Source organism: Pseudorasbora parva, chromosome 7, assembly GCF_024679245.1.
Source record: "Pseudorasbora parva isolate DD20220531a chromosome 7, ASM2467924v1, whole genome shotgun sequence".
In the NCBI taxonomy this organism is placed as follows: domain Eukaryota; kingdom Metazoa; phylum Chordata; class Actinopteri; order Cypriniformes; family Gobionidae; genus Pseudorasbora; species Pseudorasbora parva.
In genome coordinates this window covers 32,664,086-32,681,942 of record NC_090178.1, presented here as the reverse complement: position 1 = coordinate 32,681,942, position 17,857 = coordinate 32,664,086, and the positions used below count along the sequence as shown (strand labels likewise).

Genomic DNA, 17,857 nt, shown 5'->3' with positions numbered 1-17,857 from the left:
GTCAAGAATACAACTCCCATGATTCAACGCTCATTCACGGCGTCATCAACCTTTGTTTTGAATAGGCTACCTCTAGTGGCGAAACTTGCATAATGTGTCCTATTTTTATTGTGATGTAGGAGGTTAGGAAGGTGATGAAGGATGTAGCTCTGGGGCTGCAGAGTCTTCATGCAGCATCTGTTACTCATGCATCTTTGCATCCCAGTAACGTGTTTGCCATCGGCCGAGAGAAAGGCATTGTTGGAGATTACGATTTCACAAAGACACCTGTAAGTGAAATTTAATAAAATGCAACTGGGGGGGGGGGGGGGGGGGGGGGGACAAAATGAAAACCGACCTGGTCTTTAGGTTTATGGATTATTAAACCCCAGACAATAGTTGTGAGAATATATTTTTTTCTTCTTTTCTATAGGAACAGAGGGTGTTTGACAGCGGGATGGTGGCTGGTTCCATCAGTCTGGTGGCTCCAGAGTTGAAGCAGGGTCGGCCGCCTTCCCCAGCCACTGATATGTATTCCTTTGGAGGCATCATGCTCTGGGTAGAACTATTGCTTGCTTGCTAATTTATTTACTACATTCTAGGGCTGTCAAGCCTATCATTCAAGTTTATCATTTGTAAATGTATCTTAAATTAAATTTAAATTAAGCTTTTAATACTCTTATCAACATGGGTATGGACAAATATGCATGTTTTATGCAAATATACATGTATTATTAGTGAAACCATTCTTATTCAATATTAATAAATAATACAGCATGAAGACTAGACATGTATCAAAGGTCACAGATGTTTATCAAAGAACTTGTTCATGTCTCTTAAGCCTAAGCTTAAAATTTCAGAATAAGCAGTGATTTCTCTCATTTTAAGAATATAAATAAAGGGAGTTTTACACTGGCAGTTTAGTTCAGAACAGGGCGCAGTAGTAGTAATAGGATCCGGCTTATGACAAAAAGATTTATGGCTTTGACCTTTTGACCTTTTGCCCGATTGAACTTCCGGGGTCACGGTCATGGAGGGGTTTCCGGTATGATTTATGACGGGACCTTTTGACCTTCTGGGGGGTTATGGGGATTACGGGTATAATTTATGACGTGCCCTTTGACCTTCCGGGGTTGATGGGGATTACAGGTGTAATTTATGATGTTTTGACTGATGGTTTTATCCTTTGAAGAGGGTATGATATATATTTGTGACGGAAAGTTTTATCCTTTGAAGTTCGGGCTATCAGGACCCTCCTCCTCCTCCTCATACCATATTATCATGCTGTACTGTGAAAAAACTGTCAAGTGTATCTCACACAAGCATTCTCTTCTTTTCAAATAATATAAACGAAAATCTACCCCGCAAAAGTTGAATGTTTATAAAATAGTTTAATAAAAAACAATAATGAACCAACCATTTCAGTTTTAAATAAAATGGAGTCACAAAAAAAAACACTCGTTTATAGAGCAATGTTTATAGAGTCGAAGTAAAAACACACTACTTATAAAGCAATACAATGTATGAAACGGTTCAAACTAAAATCATTTAGAGATATTATTTAGTAATATCATAATATTTAGAGAGTCTGCATCTAACATTCCACATCTTTTTTTAAACAAAGTTCCCATACCATGTAGGCATCCTATTTCCTGAATGTCTCCCGAAGCAGCCTCTCTTACCCATGGGCTGGGGTTTGTGGGTGTGTATTCCTGACACCTTGTTGCCATCCGCTACAGATCTCGCCTAATATATGGCACTATTCGTCCCTTTTGAAACGTACCTCATCCGTGGGAGTTGGGCTATAGGGCCTCACAGGTCATGACACGCGTTAAATGTTTATAGAGTTTAAGAAAAAACATACTGCTTATGAAGCAACGCAATGTATGAAACGGGTTCACAAAAAATCATATAGAGATATTATTTAGTAATATCATAATCATAATATTTAGAGAGTCTGCATCTAACTTTCCACATCTTTTAAAAAATAATTAAATAATTAATTAATTAATATAATTTATAAGCTGTTTTGCTCATGGGTCAAATTTTGATCAGGGGAATACCTGAAAGGCACACAAACACAGTAATTGGTTCTATAAAATTAACTTTTCTCTATTTTAAATGAATAAAAACAAATGTTACTAAAATTATTTGAACACTTTTAGTTATAGTTTTAGCTAAGTATAATAATAAATATAAAAAATAAATAAATATAAAAATACCTTTCATTTTTAGAGAGTTGAAGAAGATAAAAAGCAAATAGTTTAAGCCAAAATACCCTCCGATCCTCCCAGAGTATTCCACTATGAAGCGAATGCTTCAGACCCTCTCTGGACGGGAGGGGTTAGAGCTGAGAGTCTGTGCATCTTAACCGGTCATATCTTATACTACTACTACAATAGTCAAACATTTTATGGTGGCCGTGATCTAGGATTGTAAGTCGCATATGATTTTACTTTTCTTGCGTCTTCCAAACTGGTCTTCATCAGTGTGGAAACATACACTTTAGATAAAATATACTATCAGTTATCTACTCAAAATGTGTAGAATTTTGAAAATATAACCATGTTGTTGAGACAGTTTGTCTGTTGGTCAGCATGAACAGACTTTGGAGAGAGCGGATGACTAGCAGGGAGATTGCCCTTTGACCCCAACGATTTTGCAGACCCTGCAAGGTAGTCATTCATTTCAGTTGTTATTCACAAAACAGCACAGAGTGAATCTTTAACATTTAAAAGTGTGCTTAAAAACCTTACAATTAAACTTACATTTTTAAGATGGTACATGTCCCATGGATCTATATTTTACTTTTCTTAGTTCTACAAAGTTTCAATATCAATTAAACTCCTAGTTGACAATAATGTTTGCTGCAATGCACACAACTGTAAGATACACTACATATGTAAGATAGCAAAATCAAACACTGTATGACACTAGTTTAACATTTGAAGAAAAAGTTTACCAAATGCATCTACATATCCGTTGTGTTCTGACACAAAGCCGTTAATTGGTACGTTTTGTTTTATAAAATGTACTTTTCCTATTTCTGCAAAGTTTCATGCTACTTTTACTAGCCTGATAAAAATGTAGTTAATACATTGTGAAACAAGACAATCACGCTACCAAATACATTTGATTTTAAGAAAAAGCAATGTTTTAAAATACAACAAAACCAGATTATTTTCTCTTTTGACACACTATTAGAAAAAATACTTTCTCTGTGATGTTGGAATAGGCCTAGGTCTTTTTAAAGTATCACATCAGGCATGTAGCAATCATGCAGTACAATGATCCAAATGAAGCTTCTTATCAAACAAAGACAATTATATTTATCTTTCACTTGTGAATATTTGTACGCTACTATCACACTTACCATTTTTAATATTCTTTACTATTGCCTTACGCATCCCGGTCCAGCTAAGTTATGCGTTATTTCAACTGTTTATGTCTTTTTCCTTTATTATTTTTGGCACAATTGAATCGATATCACTCTTAGCTTGTTGTCATTGCTTCTTCCCTATACGGATACAATCCAAACATGTTCTTTGTAGGAATTATGTGGGACACAAAACTCTGCGTAAATTCAAGAGGCCTAGAGTAAGAAAGCAGTGACATTGTATAAGAAAAAAATGTCCGCTTTATTGCTATACACATTTTTTCCCCCATTGTCTATTCTTAGTCGTATGATCAAGATTACTCTTCACATTTTATTTGCCCGGCGGTATTTGTTTTTAGGTAAAGATTCCTATCTGGTCGTTGTCAGTGCAAGTTTGTGCAAATCATTTTAAGCATTTTTATTAAATGTCTGACTAAACTTATTTGTTTTCTTTTGACAAACCTACATTTCAAACGATTCACCTCCAATGTTCCACAACCACAGGGAAAACATTTTGTTTTGCAACACTCCTGAAACCTAATCTTGGTGAATTTTTCTCACCTAGAACACAAAACTTTGTTCATACCAAACAAGTACGTTTTACACATGCTGACTATTTAACTATTTTTTGTAGGTATCATGACATTTTAGAGGAATTACTAGAAGAATATAACAGCAGAATCACAATGTTTGTTGATGATGTGATTGTCATATTTAGTTAAATTTCAGATGACCGTTTTGTTTGTTGAACTTTTTTGACAAAGGCTCTTCTTTGAGCACCATCAACATTATAGGAATAAATGAAAATTAAGAAATGACACGACAGTCTTTCTATTTGACAGTGTTTGACTAAAGTGATATTTCTTTTACTGTCACTACAGTCTCAGTCTCATCTACGATGAGGAATCACATGAACCGTCACCGTGAAAAGTAAGTCTTGCTGTTCTACAGCTGAAACATATACGCCTGTTGCATTCATTAAAGTTTGCGCTTGTTAAACAAAGTTACACTTCTCTTGAAAAGGTTATAGACACATTTTGAACATTAGACTTATGCTCGTTTTATCCACGCACAAATCTCTATGTAGTTCGAGAAGTACATTTACGAAAGTATCATTTTATAATCAATTTAGGAAAAAAACATTCACAAGCAATTGTGAAAGTTTGTTATTTTGGATTTGTAAATAATGATTTTTACTACTCCACCGGATAGGCATGAGGTTTGGATGATTTTAAATGTGTGACCAAAATCCTCTTTTGACAAACCGACATTTCAAATTATGTAACGAATCGTTTCTTTCAACATCCCACTTGACATTAAAGATTGTGACGTGTCGTCAACTATCATCGACGTCTGACCCTGACGTCCGACACATCGGTTGTAATAAACAAGATGTGCTAAAAATTCCGTCCGATTTGTTAGTGCGATAATACCGCATCAACATAACCCGTTCCTGTTTTAGGTTCTAGGTCAATTCAAGCATAATCTTTATGCAACAATTAGTACGCGTGCACAATTTACCACAAATGTTTACCGCGGATAAGATAAGAGACATTCAGCTATAATGAAATCATAATACAGAAATCCTTTCTTCTGATCTATTGTAAAAGTTTGTAAAGTAGATTTTTCCCTGCCAGTAGAGGACAGTTTTACATTTTGTTTCGAAGACTAATAATAATAATAATACATTTTATTTATAATGCACTTTATATTAAACAAAATCTCAAAGTGCTAAAAACAAACAAAGACTACACTTTGAGCAGAGTCAAACAGGCATAATACAGCATAAAAAAAATTAAACTATGTTATTTTAGGGGGTCTGTCTGCATAATGCGTCAACATGAATAGCGAGTCTTGATCTTTTTGAAATATTACGTTTACCATCCACAGAACAGGGGTTAGAAGCTGCGACATGATTAATCTCACTGAGTGTGTTAAAGCGGCTGGTGTTTTATGGCTATCGAAAGCACCACATTCTTGTTAGTCACATCAAAGCTACAGCCCCTACCTACAGAATTTAGTAGGCCTATTTAAAGAAGTTAGGAAACGGTCTGCAACTCTAGCGTTACAATGACTACTGAAACATCTTTGCTGGGTGTAACACCGACGAGAAGTTCTGTTGAAACGGTAGAAAACCTTCCTTACGCACTACAGAAAAAACAGAGGATCCATTTGACCAAGTTTCTTCATGAAGATGAAGATTTTGTCAAACAGGAATTTCTGCTAGGTGACGTTTATATCGGGGGGTTTGTTTTTGACAAGACATCACACACGGTCAAACTCTACGCCATGGAATTTTTTGAAGAAGAACTTACATCGGAGACACCTTGTGTGCTTTTCCCCGCTAAAGACTGGTAATTTTTCTACAACCGTGTTTGGAGCGATCTTAATGGGGTTGCTAGTAAAACCTATTACATAAACGAATGGGATGGAGCGACGCCCAATGTGAGGTACAAGGTGACAAAGGACAGTAAGGAACCAAAGCCTGATGATTACGTACTCGTATCAACCTGCAGGAACAAGACGCTACATGAACAAAACCGCCTTAAGTTGCGTAAATGTTATGAGGAGGCTGAAATTCGAAATTCAAAGTATTGGCTTCAAAGCAGCAGTGATTCCGACTCTGATAATGACTTCCCAATTCCAGAGGACTACCCTTTCGAATGCTGTACAAAGAGTCTTGTCCTCTTGTGGAGTGACATGTCTATGTTGCACGCTACCTTTTCGCTAATAAACATGTTCTTTAAGCTGAGTTATATGTTGAGTGATACTGAATGATCAATCAATCAATCAATCAATCAATCAATCAATCAGTATTGGCGTATTACATGGTTAAGTCCTTTGTATTGAAAATATTAATACGTTTCAGTAAAACCAGTATTTTAGCAATTACATTGTAATTGTAATGTTCCTTATTTTGTGTTACTTGACATTATCTTAGTTTTTTTGTTTATTGGAACCAATTTCAATCCCCTCTATGTTACAAACTTAATAATAATTCACTCAAATTGTAGAATATTGTTTAAAATTGTTTGTATTTTTTGAAAAACATTAAAATTATTATTGATGTGTTACCTAAAATATGCGCATTGTGTTTTAATTTTACTTGAGACAAATTAATATGACTATGTCAGTAAAAGTCTTTAACTGAAAATATCATCTTAGCATTATCTTAAAAGTCTGCACAAAAAGAAATTTCAAGACTATCTAATTTCTGCTTTTTGTTTTGTTTTGTAAATCATAACTGGACTGAGTTACAATTATACACTTCTCTCTGGTGACATGTAGGACTTTTAACATGCGGGTACTTGTAGCACACAATCTGTAGGCGCATTTTCCAAAACTCGAATCACAATTCGCGCAACGACCTTCTGTTTTTACCACACATTAACACAATCCATGTTGGTTTCCCACAATATCCAGTCATTTAAAATAATTCTAAAATGCATACATTTTCTGTTCACACATGCTTAGCCAATACCAAAAATCATGGTTTCTTCCAGTCTTATTTACAAATGCTTAAACAGTACGTCACAAATGAAGAGCTAATGGTCCAATCTTTAAATATAGTATAAAGCCTCTACTTCTGTAATAATACTGTTTGTAACAAGCTCAGACATTGTTCATAAAATAATCACAAATGATTGAACCTTTTATTTTTTAATAATCCGTTTCTGGACCTTGATACACTTAAGCTCTCTCCTAAAGTTGAAGAACAAGCTGCTCAAGCAAGCTCTTTGAAAAACAAGCTGCTTGGTTGACTTGTTTCTTTTTTTGTACTGTGAATGTTCATAGGCATTTATATGCCTTATTGACTTGCTTTTTTTTAATTATTTACCCTGTGACATCTAAAATGTTCATTGTGTGCAACCTTTACACTTACATTTCTATTAGTTGCATGTACTGCACATTATTTAATAACGAGGGTTGCCATCATTTGATAACTGTTTTGAAAAAATATTTTTACATTTTAAACATTTCAGAATTTTATTTCAGGTTTTTGTTAAGTTTAAAAGGCTTTCCAAGTGTTCTGATACTGAGATTACACTATCTATGCATATAACTGCTAGTTCCAATATCTGTTTAATATGTCATTGAACGCTGATGTTTATCATCACTCAAGCTGTTTAAACCTTTCAACTGATTTCAAGCATTATTATAACAGTAACATTTCATTAAATTTAAAACAATTACCAGCATATCATAAAACAAGTAAAATGTATTTAAAAGAGCAAATTATTTTAAGTAATTACATTAATTACATCAGACTTGTAAGTAAAAAATACTTTATATAACTTAACAGGACAAGTTACATTTAATTATTACTTTGTCAATTTTACTCCGCATAGTTCAGTAGATTTCCATATCTGTAAAATTTACATAAAAAAATATTAGAGCAAAAACTTGCCAAAATCTACATTTCAAAATGTAACCAATGGAATCAAAACACAGCAAAACAAATTCAAAATGTAATCATTCCGTCAAAACTCTATCAAAACACTAACTATTGATGTCATTATGAAAAAAACTACAGGTAGAACACAGTACAATAGGAATGCCATTGTTTTTGTATTGTTCAGTTTAATTTTACTGTAAGCCATTCTACACATTCTCTCCTCCAACATAGGTTAGCAATAATATTTCTTTACAAGTTATACAAGGATCAACATTTTTTTTTTTTTTTAAAGAAACTATTCTTATTTAAAGAAGCAATAGAGTCCTATTTTTCCAAGTAATGGAAAGAAATTCTAGCCTGACAAGCCAGACCCACATCAAGATGTTTGGTCTGGAAACTCACCAGACAGGGCTCAATCCGAGGGGCGGGATAAACGGTTGTCTTTCAAACTCCCTCTGCACGCGATAGGATAGCGCTACAACCAACCAGAGCAACGAAGGTGAAGCAGAGCTTGTTGACAGGTTAAACATTCGCCGTATCCGGTCGGCTAAACTCCGAACACATCTTCCCTTCTTAAGAATGACTTCAGTGCCGTTCTTTGTTCTTTTCTCAGAGAAAAGCTTGACTACAAGTCTTCCAGAGTCGCGGCCAAAGCTGATTCGAAAGACCGCCGCTGTTCGCCAGTTTCTGTGTTTACTAGAAGCACGCAAACGCAACTCGGCCGTCGTCATTATGGCCCCGCCCGCCGACTCTATACACGACGTGATTGGCCCGTCCAGATGGTGAGGAATACAACTCAGAAGGGTATTGAGAGTTGCTAGACGACACTCGCGGGGAGATTAGATTTGCTGCCGCTAGGGTACGTCTAGATTTCAAGGCTAAAGAAATTCAACAATGATGTATAATTCTTTAGCCTACATTTTTTACAAGATAAAAATATTTCAGAAATATGCTACTTAAAATGTTTAAAAGTCGTTTCAGTCTTTGGTTTATACATTTTTTGTCAATACATTGAGAACACAATAAGTCAAATTTATTCAATTTTTATTTGGCAAGTTTTTGCTCTAATATTTTTTTATGTAAATTTTACAGATATGGAAATCTACTGAACTATGCGGAGTAAAATTGACAAAGTAATAATTAAATGTAACTTGTCCTGTTAAGTTATATAAAGTATTTTTTACTTACAAGTCTGATGTAATTAATGTAATTACTTAAAATAATTTGCTCTTTTAAATACATTTTACTTGTTTTATGATATGCTGGTAATTGTTTTAAATTTAATGAAATGTTACTGTTATAATAATGCTTGAAATCAGTTGAAAGGTTTAAACAGCTTGAGTGATGATAAACATCAGCGTTCAATGACATATTAAACAGATATTGGAACTAGCAGTTATATGCATAGATAGTGTAATCTCAGTATCAGAACACTTGGAAAGCCTTTTAAACTTAACAAAAACCTGAAATAAAATTCTGAAATGTTTAAAATGTAAAAATATTTTTTCAAAACAGTTATCAAATGATGGCAACCCTCGTTATTAAATAATGTGCAGTACATGCAACTAATAGAAATGTAAGTGTAAAGGTTGCACACAATGAACATTTTAGATGTCACAGGGTAAATAATTAAAAAAAAGCAAGTCAATAAGGCATATAAATGCCTATGAACATTCACAGTACAAAAAAAGAAACAAGTCAACCAAGCAGCTTGTTTTTCAAAGAGCTTGCTTGAGCAGCTTGTTCTTCAACTTTAGGAGAGAGCTTAAGTGTATCAAGGTCCAGAAACGGATTATTAAAAAATAAAAGGTTCAATCATTTGTGATTATTTTATGAACAATGTCTGAGCTTGTTACAAACAGTATTATTACAGAAGTAGAGGCTTTATACTATATTTAAAGATTGGACCATTAGCTCTTCATTTGTGACGTACTGTTTAAGCATTTGTAAATAAGACTGGAAGAAACCATGATTTTTGGTATTGGCTAAGCATGTGTGAACAGAAAATGTATGCATTTTAGAATTATTTTAAATGACTGGATATTGTGGGAAACCAACATGGATTGTGTTAATGTGTGGTAAAAACAGAAGGTCGTTGCGCGAATTGTGATTCGAGTTTTGGAAAATGCGCCTACAGATTGTGTGCTACAAGTACCCGCATGTTAAAAGTCCTACATGTCACCAGAGAGAAGTGTATAATTGTAACTCAGTCCAGTTATGATTTACAAAACAAAACAAAAAGCAGAAATTAGATAGTCTTGAAATTTCTTTTTGTGCAGACTTTTAAGATAATGCTAAGATGATATTTTCAGTTAAAGACTTTTACTGACATAGTCATATTAATTTGTCTCAAGTAAAATTAAAACACAATGCGCATATTTTAGGTAACACATCAATAATAATTTTAATGTTTTTCAAAAAATACAAACAATTTTAAACAATATTCTACAATTTGAGTGAATTATTATTAAGTTTGTAACATAGAGGGGATTGAAATTGGTTCCAATAAACAAAAAAACTAAGATAATGTCAAGTAACACAAAATAAGGAACATTACAATTACAATGTAATTGCTAAAATACTGGTTTTACTGAAACGTATTAATATTTTCAATACAAAGGACTTAACCATGTAATACGCCAATACTGATTGATTGATTGATTGATTGATTGATTGATTGATCATTCAGTATCACTCAACATATAACTCAGCTTAAAGAACATGTTTATTAGCGAAAAGGTAGCGTGCAACATAGACATGTCACTCCACAAGAGGACAAGACTCTTTGTACAGCATTCGAAAGGGTAGTCCTCTGGAATTGGGAAGTCATTATCAGAGTCGGAATCACTGCTGCTTTGAAGCCAATACTTTGAATTTCGAATTTCAGCCTCCTCATAACATTTACGCAACTTAAGGCGGTTTTGTTCATGTAGCGTCTTGTTCCTGCAGGTTGATACGAGTACGTAATCATCAGGCTTTGGTTCCTTACTGTCCTTTGTCACCTTGTACCTCACATTGGGCGTCGCTCCATCCCATTCGTTTATGTAATAGGTTTTACTAGCAACCCCATTAAGATCGCTCCAAACACGGTTGTAGAAAAATTACCAGTCTTTAGCGGGGAAAAGCACACAAGGTGTCTCCGATGTAAGTTCTTCTTCAAAAAATTCCATGGCGTAGAGTTTGACCGTGTGTGATGTCTTGTCAAAAACAAACCCCCCGATATAAACGTCACCTAGCAGAAATTCCTGTTTGACAAAATCTTCATCTTCATGAAGAAACTTGGTCAAATGGATCCTCTGTTTTTTCTGTAGTGCGTAAGGAAGGTTTTCTACCGTTTCAACAGAACTTCTCGTCGGTGTTACACCCAGCAAAGATGTTTCAGTAGTCATTGTAACGCTAGAGTTGCAGACCGTTTCCTAACTTCTTTAAATAGGCCTACTAAATTCTGTAGGTAGGGGCTGTAGCTTTGATGTGACTAACAAGAATGTGGTGCTTTCGATAGCCATAAAACACCAGCCGCTTTAACACACTCAGTGAGATTAATCATGTCGCAGCTTCTAACCCCTGTTCTGTGGATGGTAAACGTAATATTTCAAAAAGATCAAGACTCGCTATTCATGTTGACGCATTATGCAGACAGACCCCCTAAAATAACATAGTTTAATTTTTTTTATGCTGTATTATGCCTGTTTGACTCTGCTCAAAGTGTAGTCTTTGTTTGTTTTTAGCACTTTGAGATTTTGTTTAATATAAAGTGCATTATAAATAAAATGTATTATTATTATTATTAGTCTTCGAAACAAAATGTAAAACTGTCCTCTACTGGCAGGGAAAAATCTACTTTACAAACTTTTACAATAGATCAGAAGAAAGGATTTCTGTATTATGATTTCATTATAGCTGAATGTCTCTTATCTTATCCGCGGTAAACATTTGTGGTAAATTGTGCACGCGTACTAATTGTTGCATAAAGATTATGCTTGAATTGACCTAGAACCTAAAACAGGAACGGGTTATGTTGATGCGGTATTATCGCACTAACAAATCGGACGGAATTTTTAGCACATCTTGTTTATTACAACCGATGTGTCGGACGTCAGGGTCAGACGTCGATGATAGTTGACGACACGTCACAATCTTTAATGTCAAGTGGGATGTTGAAAGAAACGATTCGTTACATAATTTGAAATGTCGGTTTGTCAAAAGAGGATTTTGGTCACACATTTAAAATCATCCAAACCTCATGCCTATCCGGTGGAGTAGTAAAAATCATTATTTACAAATCCAAAATAACAAACTTTCACAATTGCTTGTGAATGTTTTTTTCCTAAATTGATTATAAAATGATACTTTCGTAAATGTACTTCTCGAACTACATAGAGATTTGTGCGTGGATAAAACGAGCATAAGTCTAATGTTCAAAATGTGTCTATAACCTTTTCAAGAGAAGTGTAACTTTGTTTAACAAGCGCAAACTTTAATGAATGCAACAGGCGTATATGTTTCAGCTGTAGAACAGCAAGACTTACTTTTCACGGTGACGGTTCATGTGATTCCTCATCGTAGATGAGACTGAGACTGTAGTGACAGTAAAAGAAATATCACTTTAGTCAAACACTGTCAAATAGAAAGACTGTCGTGTCATTTCTTAATTTTCATTTATTCCTATAATGTTGATGGTGCTCAAAGAAGAGCCTTTGTCAAAAAAGTTCAACAAACAAAACGGTCATCTGAAATTTAACTAAATATGACAATCACATCATCAACAAACATTGTGATTCTGCTGTTATATTCTTCTAGTAATTCCTCTAAAATGTCATGATACCTACAAAAAATAGTTAAATAGTCAGCATGTGTAAAACGTACTTGTTTGGTATGAACAAAGTTTTGTGTTCTAGGTGAGAAAAATTCACCAAGATTAGGTTTCAGGAGTGTTGCAAAACAAAATGTTTTCCCTGTGGTTGTGGAACATTGGAGGTGAATCGTTTGAAATGTAGGTTTGTCAAAAGAAAACAAATAAGTTTAGTCAGACATTTAATAAAAATGCTTAAAATGATTTGCACAAACTTGCACTGACAACGACCAGATAGGAATCTTTACCTAAAAACAAATACCGCCGGGCAAATAAAATGTGAAGAGTAATCTTGATCATACGACTAAGAATAGACAATGGGGGAAAAAATGTGTATAGCAATAAAGCGGACATTTTTTCTTATACAATGTCACTGCTTTCTTACTCTAGGCCTCTAAAATTTACGCAGAGTTTTGTGTCCCACATAATTCCTACAAAGAACATGTTTGGATTGTATCCGTATAGGGAAGAAGCAATGACAACAAGCTAAGAGTGATATCGATTCAATTGTGCCAAAAATAATAAAGGAAAAAGACATAAACAGTTGAAATAACGCATAACTTAGCTGGACCGGGATGCGTAAGGCAATAGTAAAGAATATTAAAAATGGTAAGTGTGATAGTAGCGTACAAATATTCACAAGTGAAAGATAAATATAATTGTCTTTGTTTGATAAGAAGCTTCATTTGGATCATTGTACTGCATGATTGCTACATGCCTGATGTGATACTTTAAAAAGACCTAGGCCTATTCCAACATCACAGAGAAAGTATTTTTTCTAATAGTGTGTCAAAAGAGAAAATAATCTGGTTTTGTTGTATTTTAAAACATTGCTTTTTCTTAAAATCAAATGTATTTGGTAGCGTGATTGTCTTGTTTCACAATGTATTAACTACATTTTTATCAGGCTAGTAAAAGTAGCATGAAACTTTGCAGAAATAGGAAAAGTACATTTTATAAAACAAAACGTACCAATTAACGGCTTTGTGTCAGAACACAACGGATATGTAGATGCATTTGGTAAACTTTTTCTTCAAATGTTAAACTAGTGTCATACAGTGTTTGATTTTGCTATCTTACATATGTAGTGTATCTTACAGTTGTGTGCATTGCAGCAAACATTATTGTCAACTAGGAGTTTAATTGATATTGAAACTTTGTAGAACTAAGAAAAGTAAAATATAGATCCATGGGACATGTACCATCTTAAAAATGTAAGTTTAATTGTAAGGTTTTTAAGCACACTTTTAAATGTTAAAGATTCACTCTGTGCTGTTTTGTGAATAACAACTGAAATGAATGACTACCTTGCAGGGTCTGCAAAATCGTTGGGGTCAAAGGGCAATCTCCCTGCTAGTCATCCGCTCTCTCCAAAGTCTGTTCATGCTGACCAACAGACAAACTGTCTCAACAACATGGTTATATTTTCAAAATTCTACACATTTTGAGTAGATAACTGATAGTATATTTTATCTAAAGTGTATGTTTCCACACTGATGAAGACCAGTTTGGAAGACGCAAGAAAAGTAAAATCATATGCGACTTACAATCCTAGATCACGGCCACCATAAAATGTTTGACTATTGTAGTAGTAGTATAAGATATGACCGGTTAAGATGCACAGACTCTCAGCTCTAACCCCTCCCGTCCAGAGAGGGTCTGAAGCATTCGCTTCATAGTGGAATACTCTGGGAGGATCGGAGGGTATTTTGGCTTAAACTATTTGCTTTTTATCTTCTTCAACTCTCTAAAAATGAAAGGTATTTTTATATTTATTTATTTTTTATATTTATTATTATACTTAGCTAAAACTATAACTAAAAGTGTTCAAATAATTTTAGTAACATTTGTTTTTATTCATTTAAAATAGAGAAAAGTTAATTTTATAGAACCAATTACTGTGTTTGTGTGCCTTTCAGGTATTCCCCTGATCAAAATTTGACCCATGAGCAAAACAGCTTATAAATTATATTAATTAATTAATTATTTAATTATTTTTTAAAAGATGTGGAAAGTTAGATGCAGACTCTCTAAATATTATGATTATGATATTACTAAATAATATCTCTATATGATTTTTTGTGAACCCGTTTCATACATTGCGTTGCTTCATAAGCAGTATGTTTTTTCTTAAACTCTATAAACATTTAACGCGTGTCATGACCTGTGAGGCCCTATAGCCCAACTCCCACGGATGAGGTACGTTTCAAAAGGGACGAATAGTGCCATATATTAGGCGAGATCTGTAGCGGATGGCAACAAGGTGTCAGGAATACACACCCACAAACCCCAGCCCATGGGTAAGAGAGGCTGCTTCGGGAGACATTCAGGAAATAGGATGCCTACATGGTATGGGAACTTTGTTTAAAAAAAGATGTGGAATGTTAGATGCAGACTCTCTAAATATTATGATATTACTAAATAATATCTCTAAATGATTTTAGTTTGAACCGTTTCATACATTGTATTGCTTTATAAGTAGTGTGTTTTTACTTCGACTCTATAAACATTGCTCTATAAACGAGTGTTTTTTTTTGTGACTCCATTTTATTTAAAACTGAAATGGTTGGTTCATTATTGTTTTTTATTAAACTATTTTATAAACATTCAACTTTTGCGGGGTAGATTTTCGTTTATATTATTTGAAAAGAAGAGAATGCTTGTGTGAGATACACTTGACAGTTTTTTCACAGTACAGCATGATAATATGGTATGAGGAGGAGGAGGAGGGTCCTGATAGCCCGAACTTCAAAGGATAAAACTTTCCGTCACAAATATATATCATACCCTCTTCAAAGGATAAAACCATCAGTCAAAACATCATAAATTACACCTGTAATCCCCATCAACCCCGGAAGGTCAAAGGGCACGTCATAAATTATACCCGTAATCCCCATAACCCCCCAGAAGGTCAAAAGGTCCCGTCATAAATCATACCGGAAACCCCTCCATGACCGTGACCCCGGAAGTTCAATCGGGCAAAAGGTCAAAAGGTCAAAGCCATAAATCTTTTTGTCATAAGCCGGATCCTATTACTACTCGCAGTTCGTATGAAACATTGGTAATGTAAACGCGGTCATGCGGCCCTGTGAGCGCACCAGTACCACGCCATACCTGGAGGAGGTCCATATTCCACCAGTAGGAATATAGTGCGGCCCCTTTAAGAGATGCACGTTCCCTATTGAAATGCTGGCGTTTTGTGTGTGTGTGCCAAACTGTCGCAATTCAACAGTGTGACAAACAAGGACTTGGGAGCACTCTTGTTCAGAAAAGTAACCTGCGTATTTGTTCATTCGTTTTTTTTAATGTATTTAGTTCAATGAAACACAAGGGGAGATGGTGTTAATGATTTACCTCGGACATGAGCGAGAGTGAGCTTGCAGTGTGTTCGCACTCAGACTGCAGAGAATGTGCTCTGTGTAAAAAACACACTTTTCTTTCTAACTGGAGAATAATAAAAGTTAAACAGAAAATATGGCAGCTTATGTAGGCAATAACTGCACTTGTTTTTAGAATAGTAATGTAAATGTTAACCCTTTTCTTTCCCTATTAATGTTTGCTGCTGCATTCTTTATGTCTATGGCTTATCTCAATTTCTCCAACTACCGGCTAGGCCACGGATCTAATAGAAAATGCACGCTGCATTAATCGTGGGATAATAAAATTTGTGCCGTTTAATTTGCGTTAACGTGTTAATTTTGACAGCCCTACTAAATGCATAATTTATGAATAAGGTAATTATAGTATAGCTTTTCAGTATATACAGTTATACAAAAAATATAGATTGTATATAAATCTGAAATTATAAGATATAAAAACAACTGGCATATTAGTGTAATATAGCTGTTTGTGAATGTAACGGTCTGCAAAGTTTAAAAGAACAAAAATTGCATGAAAAATTGAGTTATTGTGTCTCCCAAAAAGGGATGAAACGTTATGGAAATTTCATATCACCATTATAGTGACCCAAATTATCACGGTTATCAATATTATCACGGTTTTGTTCAAATGAGATAAAGTGTTCAAAAAGAACCAATTATATATATATGTTGTTCAACCTATTTGAACAAATCTATCTAAACAAAACTCAAAACGCATCTGATTATTAGACATTGCATTTATACACTCATGTGTGATCGGTTATAATGCGCAATGCGATTATAACAGATGAAACTAATCCTTTATCAAACAGTTTCAGACACTGAGTAAAGAGGTGACTCTGCAATGTTTATCATAAGAAAATAAAAGTCTTTTTTAATTGTTTTTCCACAACAAAATTATAAACCTTTAAAATAGCATAATTAAAAATAAAAAACACCTTTGTGTTAATCTGTCTTTTTCTGTCAGTAAAATAGACTTCTTTGTTCACAGCTGCATGTTCCAAACTTCAGCAGAACTTTAGAGAATGAGCATCAAAATGTAGAGTTCACTGGGTTGGATCTGGTATGTAGAATTTAAGAGCTGATAATTATTAGTTAAAAATTATTACTCCAAGTTATTCAATTATCTAATGTATCTCTGACAGGATGCTAAATTGCTCAAGCTCCTCTCAAAGCTGCTGACTTCCCCTACAAGACTGTCTGCTTCTGAGGCCCTGAAGGAAGACTACTTCATCTCAGTTGATGTGTAAATTTGAAATGTGTTCATGTTTGCGTTCTTTGCCCTTTTTCTTTATCATTTTCTTCTGAGAAAACAAAAACACAGAGGTGTTTGTTTGTTTATTTGATCCTCGCACCCTGTTTTATGTTCCTGGAATATGTAACTGTATAAAGCCAGAATAAAGTGGTAAAAGAGGAAGGAGATTCTTGGTTTTTCCATTGTGAAATGTTTTATTGTATTCAGTGTAACGTAAAAGGCTGTCAGCTGTAATCTCAGTCATTGACAAGACCGTACTTTGAAAATGCCCTGTTTGAAAATTGTCTTCATGCTATCTTCCTGTTCTTGTTTTTTCTTTTTCAAGATCATCCAAAAGTGTCTCAAATGGAGTGGAGTATATTTCTAAAAAGGAGAGCAATTTGATAATGCTAGTGAATTTTCATGAGTGTATAATAACTTTCTAGTGTCATCAACTAATTTGTGGGGAAGTAAAACACATTTGCATTAGTATTTTGAGCTCAACACAATCACCTTTCCCTTTAGGTTTCTATGTGATTGTTGACCTTGGATAGATCACCGGGTGTCTCAAGTATTTTTTTGAATGCCCAAATATCGATGAAAGGCACAGTTTAAGCCACTTAGGAAGAAGCTCATCAGG

At 34.4% G+C, this 17,857-nt stretch overlaps 1 protein-coding gene across 1 annotated transcript in view; it reads left to right on the top strand.

The window, feature by feature from the left end:
• The window catches only part of LOC137083817 (serine/threonine-protein kinase 31-like), a 46,543-nt gene extending 29,147 nt beyond the window's left edge, over window positions 1–17,396 (top strand). The window contains exons 23-26 of the mRNA XM_067449767.1: window positions 120–269; window positions 413–538; window positions 16,975–17,046; window positions 17,129–17,396. Of these exons, the coding sequence (XP_067305868.1) occupies window positions 120–269; window positions 413–538; window positions 16,975–17,046; window positions 17,129–17,233 (453 nt within the window). The 3' untranslated portion in view covers window positions 17,234–17,396. The remainder of the gene's footprint in view (window positions 1–119; window positions 270–412; window positions 539–16,974; window positions 17,047–17,128) is intronic.
• The last annotated feature ends 461 nt before the right edge of the window (window positions 17,397–17,857 follow it).